This window comes from Galeopterus variegatus, unplaced genomic scaffold (assembly GCF_000696425.1).
Source record: "Galeopterus variegatus unplaced genomic scaffold, G_variegatus-3.0.2 Scaffold8341, whole genome shotgun sequence".
Classification (NCBI taxonomy): domain Eukaryota; kingdom Metazoa; phylum Chordata; class Mammalia; order Dermoptera; family Cynocephalidae; genus Galeopterus; species Galeopterus variegatus.
Window position 1 is genome coordinate 14,564 of NW_007734452.1, and position 12,550 is coordinate 27,113.

Below are 12,550 nucleotides of genomic sequence, written 5' to 3' on the forward strand. Positions count from 1 at the left end.
AAAATTAAAATTCACTAAGCTTACATTATGCATTTTACCATATGTATGTAATACACCAACTTTAAAAAAAGAAATTTAAATTGTCATATTCAATCTATGTCTACTATTGTATACCTCTTGGTCACTAAAGTATTAAAATTTCAACTATATGCACTCAAGAGATATACTGGTTTTTTTTTTTTTTTAGACCGATGAAACAAAGAGATGTTTTCTAACCAGACAGGCTGACCACTTTTTATTGTTTAACCATATTAAAGGGTCTGATCCTCAGCCTTGTAGCTCTAAACACAGGGCTATGTATACATTGAATAGGTTTTTCTTTTTCCTATTTTTTAAAAAGCTGATTTATTTTTTAAAAATTTTTAATTGAAACGTAATTGATTGTACATATCTGTGGGGTACAGCACTGAATATCAATACTTGTGTGCAAAACATGATCCTCAAATCAGGAAAAATTACTATATTTATCATTACACAATGTAATCATTTTTTGTGGCCCTTTACCAATTTCTCACTAACCACCTGCCCCTTCCCACCTCTGGTGGCCTCAGTTCTGTTCTTTTCTTTTGAAATTTATTGAATAGGTTTAAAAGACTGCCACAGGCCAACATAACCCACAAGAGGCAGAAGTACATAAACTGGATTGCAGTACATTAATCTGTTATGAAAAATGCACTGCCAAATTGACCTAAATACTCTCACTGGCTGAGGAACAGATTCTCTGAAGTGTCAAATTAAGTGAGAAGGTTGGTAGGTAAGGAATCAGAACAAAGAAAATGGTCTATATTGTTTTAATGGCTTTGGCATCCAGCTATAATAGTGGCAATAGTGTTATACATGCCAAGGAGAATTCCTGTCTGCTGGTTAGGGTGAACTTTCCTAGCCGTTGTTAGAATACCACTAAATTCTAGTTTGGGGTCTCCCTTTCATAGGTGCCATGCAGATCATTCCCCTCCTGTTAACATTTTTTCCTCAGTTACATATCACATTTTAGTCACACCTTCCTATAATCACATTTTGGTCACCTTCAACCACACACATGTTAAGAAATCACTTCAATTTTAGTATTTCTACATTTTTAAAGTAAGCATAATAATACCATGTTTAAGGAGTACTAAAGAACCAAATAAGTATTTTCTTAATATTTTAATCTATCATATTCTCTCTTCGGTCACCTTCAACCACACACATGTTAAGAAATCACTTCAATTTTAGTATTTCTACATTTTTAAAGTAAGCATAATAATACCATGTTCAAGGAGTACTAAAGAACCAAATAAGTATTTTCTTAATATTTTAATCTATCATATTCTCTCTTATACACTCTTCAAATGAAGATCAAAAGCAGTGTTAATACCTTAAATCGGCAAAAGGGATTTTCTTGTGTGAATTCCACTGGTGGAATGTTATTGTTGAAATATCCTTTTCCTGTTCCCCAAAAGGCCTGAAGTTGATTCCACTTTGCCAATATAGCATCTCTCTCATCTCCCAATAATGTTGGAGCAGAAAGAGCACTTGCAGTATTTATCAGTTGGTTGGACTGGGTAGGAGCTTGTGTAGGCTGACTGAAGAGACCACCTAATGCTAAAAATGTACCCAAAATTAGTTTTTAAAAAAACCAAAATTTAATCAAGTCATCCTAGGTGTGGTAGGCAGAATAATGCCTCCCCCCAAGATGTCCATATCCTAATCCACAGAAAATGTAAGTATGTTATTTTACACGGCAAAGGGACTTTGCAAATGTGACCAAATTAAGCATGCCGAGATGGAGAGATTATCCTGGATTATCAGAGTGGGCTCAATGTTATCATAAAGGTCCTTAAAAGTAGAAGAGGGAGCTCAGAGTCAAAGTGAGACTTGAAGATGCTACTGCTGGCTTTGAAAATGGAGGAAAGCGCCACAAGCCAAGAAACGCAGGGAGACTCTAGAAGCTGGAAAAGGCAACGGAATGGATTCTCCCCAAGAGCCTCCAGAAGTGACACAGTCCTGCTAACACCTTTAGACCAGTGAAACCAATTTCTGGACTTCTGATTTCCAAAACTGTAAGATAATAAATTTTCGTTGTCTTAAGCCACTAAATTTGTGTTAATTTGTTATGGCAGCAATAGGAAACTAATACACTAGACCAAACCTTATAACATTAAACTTGCTTTTCTAATGATACTATTAATACAAATTAATTCCAAGCCGGAACACAAATTGGATCCATAATATTAAACCCACACCAAAAGAAAAAGGAATGCAATGCATATGGACATGGAAAAGTAAAGTTTATGGAGTTGTAGAAGTTTTTTCTTTTTTAAACTGTTGTATTGCTGTTTTATTAGTATAGTATAATTTATATTTACTAATATAAGCTAAAAAAAGAATCACTGTTACACCAGTATCAGCTTAATAAACACTTTTCCTTCTCTTATTACGAAGAAATATATAATGAAAAGAACAACAAATGGACTAACCATCAGGATTCTAGGCTAAAGCTTTAGATGGCTGTGTAACTTTGGGCAAGTCACTTTACCTCTCTGGGCTACAATTTCTCTAATGGAAAGAAAGGCAAAATTGTTAGTTAGAATTGGTAATTACTTCCCAAAGTGTGAGATAAGTAAATACCATGGTACACGAAATTATAGCTGTCAAGAAACAACTGAGTCACTAAATGGCACTAATTCACGTAATAAAAAAAAAATCTCTTTTGATGATCTGATTATATCATGGTTCTTTTACCCTCCAGAAGACTATTACTGATTCCCAAATGGGCATATATGAAAATTGGAAAGAAGTAGACTAAAAGTCAGAACACTTGAATCCTTGTTTATTATAAGTTCGCTTCATAGCCTTGAGCAAACTATTCCTGGGCTTTATCTTCCTGTACCTTCAAATGAGACAAACTATGATCTACACTGATTTACATTCAGCCTTCTCTTTTATACACAATGGATCATGACCACACTAGTCTACTCAAAATTCACTAGCTGGAAGGCACTGATGAATTCAAATTATAAGCCTTAGCATATTAGACTTCTTGTATCTTCCTACCTTCTCAGGGCCCTCATGCTATTGATTATTCCCTCAATCCCCAAAGAAAATCTTGGACTTCTGTTGAACAGACATCCTCCTTGAAAAGCTCTTCTCCCTTAGATTTCCTGACAATACAGTCTCTCCTTGTTGTATTTATTTATATATATAAAAATATACATCCATCCATCCATTCATGCATTCATGCAACAAGTATTTAATGAGGGGCACAGTGGAAAGACTAGGGAGGGAGAACTGAAATGTGGGGGATCAGTAAGGAGCAATAAAGTATAAAATACTAGAGGAACGCTCATACTAGAAGATGGATTATAAGAGGGGGTTTCTCTTTGAGTATTGTCAGAGGACTACCAAGAGAGGAAAAGATGGGTGAATCCCAACAGTCTTTTGGAGAATCCTGGATAATTAGTGCTCTGGCTTGGAAAGGAAGTCTGGTGATTGTAGGGAAAGCTGAATGTCTCTTTTCCTCTCAATTCATAGGTATTGCCAATCAAGATAGGGAGATGGGTGAATCCCAACAGTCTTTTGGAGAATCCTGGATAATTAGTGCTCTGGCTTGGAAAGGAAGTCTGGTGGTTGTAGGGAAAGCTGAATGTCTCTTTTCCTCTCAATTCATAGGTATTGCCAATCAAGATAGGTATAGCTGTGGCTGGTAAAAGGGAGCCAAAGAGTATGAGATGCACATGATGGGTATGGGGGAGGAGACAGTGGTCTAAGCATGGAGCTCAGTATTTTGGGGTCAATACCTACTTGACTTGGGGGTAGGGAATGGTAGCAAGAGATGGGCTTCTCTTCCTCTGCCTATTCATTTAAATGTTAGTGTTTCCAAGAATTGTGTTCCAGTACTCTGCTCCATCTTACTCTAGAATCAAGTCCAGTACTTAAATACTACCTATGTTCTGATGATTTTCATATCTAATATTAAGCATCAATAATAATAACTGCAATGGATTAAAAAACAACAATTAGTTTAAATGACTGAGTTTCTGACATAAAAAAAAAATTGGACACCTTTGGAGAATGCCAGAAAACCAACTTTCTATTCTGAAAATTAGTAATTAAGGGAAAGTATCAACCAAACAGATGAGGTAAAGCTTCTCTCTACAGAAGTATTCCAATAAATAAATGGAAAAGAAACTGAGGTGGAATAGCACCATCATGTAACCAGTAACAAATTGACGGATCTAGATAATAAACACCAATGGCTGCTAACATTACACAAAAAAAGAGACAATCAGACATTATATGCCTCTTGATAAACAATACACTACCTATTGCAGTGTCTTGCAAACAAAAAACTGAACTATCAATATAAATAACCCCCAGCTCCAATCTGATTATTAAGAAATACAGAAGACAAAGGAATATGTTAAACTACACCATAGGAATGCAATCAGTGAAGTCCTGACTAAAATACCCGATAGGACAAATGACCTTATTTCTTCAACAAGTTGAAAAATAAAAAAGGGATAAAAGGGAAACCTACAGAGATTTAAGACAGGCAAAACTAAACAATATTGTTTACACATTTGAATGACAAAATCATAAAGAAAAGTAAGGAAATGATCACCATAAAAGACAGGACCACAGTTCCTCTGATGAGGAACTAAGTGGGGAAGTTACTGGGAGGTGAATGTGGTGGGCTTCTGAAATGAATGGCTAGGGTCCATCTCCCGACATGGGCAATGGTTACAAGGGTGTTCACCTTATATGTAATTCATCAAACTGTGCTTTTGTACAGTTTTCCCTATTTGTGTTATTTTTAACAACAAAAATTTAAATGAAATAATCCTAAACACAGGGATTATAATCCTAATCATGGCAATCAGTCTTCACCCTGTTACTATCATATATAAATATGAAAAATAGTTTTTGGAATCCTTTGGAATATAACAGTTATAATTCTTCAAAAAAAAGTAATTCACTAAGAGTGTTTCAAACAATGCACTTGATAATGTTAGCTATTATTATTAGGGTTTTATATTTGAAGATGAAAACCTCATACTTGGGCCGGCCCGGTGGCGCACTGCTACAGTGCGCCGCTTGGGAAGCGCGGCGGCTCTCCCGCCGAGGGTTCGGATCCCACATACAGACCGGTTCCCGCTCACTGGCTGAGCGAGGTGTGGGCGCAGCACCAAGGGTTGCGATCCCGTTGCCGGTCCCGGTCTGGTACGGGCGCGACACTGAGGGTTGCGATCCGTTGCCGGACACGAAAAAAGACAAAAAGGAAAAAAAAAAAAAAACCTCATACTTACTAGTTTGCTGCTGCTGCTGTGTGTTAAATCCTCCAAATCCCAGTCCAGTTCCCAAACCAGTACCTAAACCAGTACTAGTTCCTGTTGTTGTGCCAAAGCCAGTGCCAAATCCAAAACCTTTGTTCTGAGTACCACCAAAGAGTCCTTTGAATGAAAAATTGAAATTGCATAAGTTAAAAAAAATCTGACATCTACTTCATTTACTTCTACAAATGACTTAAGATGGCATCTTACCAGTAGTGCCTGTGTTAGCTGGGGCAGAAAAACTGAATGCAGAACCTGCAGTTGTAGATGTTGTTCCAAATCCTCCAAACCCACCTAATTTAAAAAGGATAAAAATAGAAAGAAAAAATCTTGTATACATAAAGGCAATTTCTTTTTCAAATTGTTTTATAAATAACTGCTACATAAAAAGTCAAAATACTAGTATACTGATCTAATTTTTTCTCTCTTTACTTTTGACTTCAATTTTTTTTAATTCAAAATATTACAACACTCACTTGTACATATTTATGGGGTACAGTGTGCCAACATCAATTTTTTAAAAACTATACTACTAATCAAGAATGTTGTAAGAAATAAGCAACTATGTATTTAAAATAGAAATACCACGATGCTATATATACCTTTCAAATAAAGGAGTGATTAACAGTAACAGCTGAGAAAATACATTAAGCTTATTGCCATAACTTTAAAATGACTATGTACTTTTCAAGTAAGGATTGCAAATTCAAATGCCTACAAGATTTAGACTGATAACATTAAGGAGTAAAGTAGTCTAGGTGTTTACTGACATGTGGATCTATTTGAAGTGAAATTTTAAAAATAGCAGCGGTTCCTAAATTCCAGCAGATTATTATTACAGAAGAATGGTAGTTTAGTTAGTGTTATATATTCCCATTTTCTTCCCCAAGAGATATAGGAAATCTCGATTTTTTATGTAAAATGTATTGATTTTTAAACTATTATTCAACTTTTTTTTGCAACTAATTCAAATAATTAGTGTGTCAAGCATATCATGTTGCCAGTCTACAACCTTGGTTTTGGTGAATTAATTTATATCTACATTAGCTAATATTTCTACTTAGTCTCCACCAACACTAAGCAACTTTTCAAAGGAAACATACCAGTACACTTATCTCTGTACAACAAGAATATGTCTCTTGAAAGAAGAGTTAAGGGGGAAAAAAAAAGTGGATGCAGTGGCAGGAAAAGTAAGCAAAACTACCCTCAGGCCTCTACACCAAAGTTTGGCAACTCTGACAAATTTCATTTCTAAATAATCCTAGAGATTAAATTAATCTTAACCATATCTAACTCGATATATGAATGGAATGGAATGCTAGCCAATCTGACATTATTTTTATTTATTTATTTTACTTATTGTCAGTCTTTAGCTGATCATCAACATAGCATCAAGACAAATGTTTGGACTATTATTGCTGAGTTATGCTGCAGGTTTTCTGGGATTCTAACTTTAATCTCACATATTTCTGGTATACAAGACAGATTAATCAAGATTGTAACATAAAAGATATAAGAAGAAAAACCCAAACCATTTGTTATTAATCATATAATTCTGATTTGGAAAATTACTCAAGAGTAAACTGCATGTTACATGCAGGCACAACCAAATATTCTATTTACTTGAGGTTCTATTGCAGTACTGCAAATTGTAAACCTTTTGATAAAAATCACCCAAGGTATTAAGTACTGTTCTTAATCTCTATTCATTACTCCTCATTTCCATAGAATAAGTATGACATAATCTGAATTGGCTACACAATAAAAACAACATTAGTCAGTATCTTATGCTCCATAATACCAAAAACTAATAGTTGGATCTGCAAGGATACAAAATTAAAAAGTGAACATGAATTTCTATCAACCCTTTGCTGGAAGTTAATTAACATATATAAAAGTAGTTAAAACACAATTTTATATCACAACTCAAAACTTAACAGTGATAACTCCAAATGAACATGAAATCAAGCAAATAACAAGTTTTATTTACTGTTGTTGAATTATGAGCTTGGTGGCTTTATTTGGAAACACAAATTTCAAAATAAGGTTTCTGTTTTACCCAGTGCCAATTTTAAGCAAACAGGGAAAAGTAAACATACCTAAGGACAGTGATATGTGATCACTTCAAATATATCTTAATGACAATAGATTATTTTGTCTTTGGTATTTTCAAATATTCTTCAAACTGTTTTCAACTCAGATGCTACAGTGATATTTACATTGCAGTAACAAGTGAAGAACAAAATACCAGACTTCCCAAATAAGTTTTAGGGAGTAAATAATGTTTACCAAATGCATATAATTGGCATGGGCATAAAAGGCATAATGTAAGAGAATATGGACGATAAATTCATATACGAGCAGCTGAGGAACAAAATTTTTCTGTAGGGTCATTGTATGTAAAGTACACATAAACCTATTTTAAATTTATTTGTATATCCATATAAGTATCCATATATATATTTATATATATAGTAGTGCTTTGCAAAAATTTTAATGATCTCGAAACAATCCACATAGATATTAAAATTTTCATAATTATCTTTTTGAATGCAAAGATGTCTAGCCTACCTTTTAAAACTCAGTGCTATCTGACAATAAATTAAACTGCTCTCTGAGCATTTCCCAAAAATTCAGTAAAGAATTGGGGATTCTTTTTATAATTAGTTATCATGTAGAAATGTATCCTAATCTGCTTAGTTGACCAAAGAAACACATTAGTGGTAGAGGGGGAGGAGGAGGGGAAGGAGGAAGGGAAGGGGGGAGGAGAGGGAAGAGGGGGAAGAGAAGGAGGAGGAGGAGTATACAGGTTAAAAAAACAAGAGAGGTTACTGCTGTTCGTATAAGACTTGTTTCCCTTTGGAAACACAAGGACAATAAAATGAAATCCCAATGAAAGATGCAGAAAAAATGAAAAATGACTGCAGGAGTCCAAGAATCCAGGATAATAGGCCTGAATAGTGATTAGTATTACTATATCTAATAATTTGAAGGATATATTCTATTCAAAGTTACAATCCATCCCAAATTCTTATCATTTGGAAGATATATTCCATTCGATTAAATGAAAATTTAACACGGGAACATAACTTGCAAGAGTTTCCAAAATCACATCTTTGTAAGTCAAAATTTGATACAAATGTTTTTGATTCGACATTAGGAAATGAATTTCCTTTCCTTATTAGACAAGTCACTGTTCCTTCCCAAACTCTAGGAACCACAAAATATTCTTGGACTCCAGCTCCCAACACTCGTTGCACATACAACCCGCAGTTATCTACCTGCACTCGCCAGACTGTTACCAAAATTGAACGGAGTCACCGAGGTGGTAGAAACACCGAAATTCCCAATATTAAAGTTCACTGCTGGATTAGCAGTTAATCCGAAACCCCCAAAATTAAACCCACTGGCGGTGGAGTTGGCAGTCTCAAGCCCACCAAATCCTGATAGGCGTGTAGGCAAAGAAACAAACAAAATTTTAAAAAGGGGGAAAGGGAAAGAGAAAAAGCAAGCAAACAAGATAAAGATTAGAAGAATCAGCAAGAGATTTCAAAGAACAGAACAAACCTGACTTTGCACCAAACAAGTTAAGATAGCAGAGGAAGTGGGGACAGACGGAAGGAACAGGAGCCTGAAGTCCCGTAGCGGGCACCACAAAGGGCCAGGGGGAAGGCTCCCGCCCCTCCGGGGCTGGGACCGCGGCAGCCGCAGAGCAGTGCGCGGGGATCCCCAACCCTATCCTCGCCGACTCCGGCAGCGAGAGCCGCGCGAGCGTTCCCGCCCGTCCAGAAGGCTGAGGTGGAGAGAGCAGGAAAGATCTCGGGCACGGGGAGAGGGAAGCAGCCTCCAATCTCTCCAAGTCAGACTCAGGAAGCCAACCACGGAACACAGGGCCCCGCGGGGACCCACGGCGGCAAGCGAGCTCCGGGTTGGGCCTCCAGTACCCGCGGCCTCCTCAGGAGCCGCCTCGGCCGCTCTACCGCCGCCCGCCCTTTACCAATGCCCCTCAAGTCTCCGCGCGAGCGGGAGTCCCCAGGATCCCCAAGCCTGTAGGTGTCGGACCAAGGGGACGGACCAAAGGCTTCCTCTCCTTCCTAAGAGAGGGTCCAGGGGGGTCACTCACCCGCGGGGGCCGCGGTGGCTGCAGCGGTGCCCGAGGTGCCCGAGGGAGCCCCAAAATTGAAGGCCATGTTGTGAGAGCAGGGGACCGAGGCGCGGCTCCGCGACGCTCGGTACGCTCCTCTTTTCGGTTCCGGCGGGAAACCGGCCGCCGGATCGCAAGAGTTCCGCCTCCTTACTGGCCGAGCCTAACAGGCCGGAACGTAGTGGGTGGAGACCGGCCCGCTTCCGGGCGTCTTTGAGGCTTCGCTTGGCGTGGGGCGGCACGACTTGGGTGAACTGCTGGGAAGCTCGCAAAGATGCACCGCCAGAGATCCCTTAAAAACTGCCTTTGGGAGGTTCTTTAGAAAAGGTGTGCCTCGGCTGAAGTTGTTACTGTAGGGATATGAGTTAGGCAGCTGTGCATGTGGTAGGGGTTGAAGATGCTGCCTTATCAAATAGCGGGCCTAGGTGGGCGGGAAGGCTGGGCCGGGGTCGAGAAGGCTCCCCTGAGGCAGTGCTGCTTGAACCCAGTCCCGAAGGATGAGTAGGCAAGCAGAGGCAGGAAAGAGGAGGCATGTTGGAAGAACCGAAAAAGAATGGGAGTCGTAGCAAACACATTGTGTTTACTACGTACCAGGTACTCTTCTAACCGTTTCACATAATTTAATCCCCAACTGTCTCGTGAGGTAGGTTACTATTATCCCCATCTTATGGAAGAGGAAACAGGCACAGAGGGTCAGGCTGGGCCCAGACTTTGTGCTCTTAAACGGTAAGATCCCTCTGGCTGCCATAAGGAGAGTGGATTGGAGGGAGCCAGCATGTCCGAGGAAGGTAGAGCTTTTAGGAGTCTGTTGCAGTTGCGCAGGTAAAAGATGATAGTGACTTGGATTATAGTTATGGCAGTGGGGTGAGAAGAACAAATTTGAAAGATATTTAAGAAATAGAATATGAGGGTACTTCAAAAAGTTCTTGGAAAATGGAATTTAAAAATAATATGAATCTTTCTATGAACTTTTTGAAGACCCCTCTTAATTAGGACTTGATAGTGGTGTGAATGTAAGCAGAAAGGATTCGAAGACAACTCCCTGGTTTCTGGCTTGAGCAAATGGATGAATTGTGGACCGTTGTTTGATTCCTGTAAACTAGGTATGCTCCCATACTCACTGCACTGCCTTCTTTCACCATTTGTCATAGGTATACTATTTGTTAATCTAATCTTTCCTCACAAGAATATATATTCCATAAGAACACCAGAACCGTGTCCCCCTTGTTCCTTGCCCAACAAAGTGCCTGGCATATAATAGGGCTAAATAAAAAATGAATGAATGACCAGTAGGTAGGAACCAGATCTTGAAAGACCTTGCTGGCATGTTAAAGAGCTTTGATTTGATCATGTACGTAGTAGGGGCTGTTGAAGAATTTGTCCAGGTAGTGGCATTATTAGCTTAATAAAGCTTGTCCTGGCATCATTGTGCAAGATGGTTTTAAGTAGAAGTCCAATAGGGAGATCATCAAGTTTTTGAGTTTCCTAGTGAAGTTGGCAGACTTAATATAGGCATTTCCTCTTGTCCCCCTTAAAATTCTTCTAAAACCACAATATAGGGATTTAAAAAAAAAATTATAGCATAAACCTAAAAGGATGGGGAGAATGGAAAAGAAGGCAGTAGTATCAACATTTTGGAAGTTGTAAGCAGATACCCTAATGGTTAAGTAATTAGCATACCTCAAAAAACAAAACATAAAAACCCCCCAAAACAAAACAATCTAGCAAAAAAGAAAACCAAAAATTAACTTACAGAATCTTCTAGAAGGCTCAGGAATTAATTGGAGGTACCAAGTATCTTTATAAGTTGGGGTGAAGGAAAGTGAAAGGAACTAGTTGAAAGTCTATTTAAGAAGTAAGTAGAGCTCCCAGAATCACCTCCCCAACTTAGTGCAATCAAGTCAATGCTTTTTCCCCATCCTAGAAAAAGAATGCTTATTCTCTGGAGTGATTAAAATGGTAGTGTCTCTGAACATGTGGGCACCAGACGTTATTGAGAGTTGCTGGTACTGTACTGAATACTGGAAGACTGAGTGGATACGCCTTCCAGATACTGTGATGCATAGACATCTTCCCCTGCTGTTCTCAGCATTGACGGCCAGGCCTTTACTCTCCAGGCAGAAGACTGGGAGAATCTTTTATGGCAAACATCACCAATACTAGAGAAAATACAGAATTATCTGACATCAGAAATTTCCTAAATAAATGGTTCCCTAATAATTCCCACTTTATAATGGTTCTCAACTGGAGGCACATTCGTCAATGTCTGCAGACATTTTTGGTTGTTGCAACTGGGAAAATACTACTGGCATCTATTGGTAGAAGCTGGTAATGCTGCTAAATATCCTACAAAGCATAGGACATTGCCCCTGCCCTCCCCAAACAAAAAATTATCTGTCCCCAAATACCATTAGTGCAGAGTTTGGGAAATCCTGCTTTATAGTAGAGCTCACAGTTTGCAAGCACCACTCAGGCACTCAGAACTCCCAATCACTTTTTAAGTCCCTCTTAAATATGAGCAAACCAGCAAGGATTACAAGACATCCGAAGAGGGCCTTTAACATAAAATATGGAGATCAAAACAAATAGGGGGGAAAAGCAGCATGGAGGAAACTGACTGCAAGAATGAAACTTTTGAAAAGCAAACATATCCTGAGAGATAGCAAGAGATATTGCAACCATAAAATAATATCAGGATATTATTATAAAAAAGGGATTTGGGGGTGGGGGAGAAACAAAGACAGCTACTGGAATTTTAAATGTATTACCAGAAATGAAAATATCAGTAGAAGAGTTGGACAGTAAAGGTGAAGAAACCTCCCAGAAAGTAAAGCAAAAAAGACAAAGGAATGGAAAATAGAAGAGAAAATATAGTTCAAAAAGTCTATCACCGACATAATAGTTCCAGGAAGAGTACAAAGAAAAATCTGCCCATAGAAGAGTTGGACAGTAAAGGTGAAGAAACCTCCCAGAAAGTAAAGCAAAAAAGACAAAGGAATGGAAAATAGAAGAGAAAATATAATTAGAGGACTAGTTCAAAAAGTCTATCACCGACATAATAGTTCCAGGAAGAGTACAAAGAAAAATCTGCCCT

The 12,550-nt window shown here is 38.3% G+C and overlaps 1 protein-coding gene across 1 annotated transcript in view; it reads right to left on the reverse strand.

Annotated features, from left to right (window-relative positions):
• LOC103608362 (nucleoporin p54) overlaps positions 1 to 9,633 on the reverse strand; it is a gene marked incomplete at its 3' end in the record, with an annotated part of 18,166 nt that extends 8,533 nt beyond the window's left edge. The window contains exons 1-4 of the mRNA XM_008592808.1: positions 9,436 to 9,633; positions 5,523 to 5,606; positions 5,289 to 5,432; positions 1,358 to 1,584 (exon numbers count right to left, since the gene is read on the reverse strand). Coding sequence (XP_008591030.1) covers positions 1,358 to 1,584; positions 5,289 to 5,432; positions 5,523 to 5,606; positions 9,436 to 9,502 — 522 coding nt within the window. The remainder of the gene's footprint in view (positions 1 to 1,357; positions 1,585 to 5,288; positions 5,433 to 5,522; positions 5,607 to 9,435) is intronic.
• Positions 9,634 to 12,550: the final 2,917 nt, after the last annotated feature.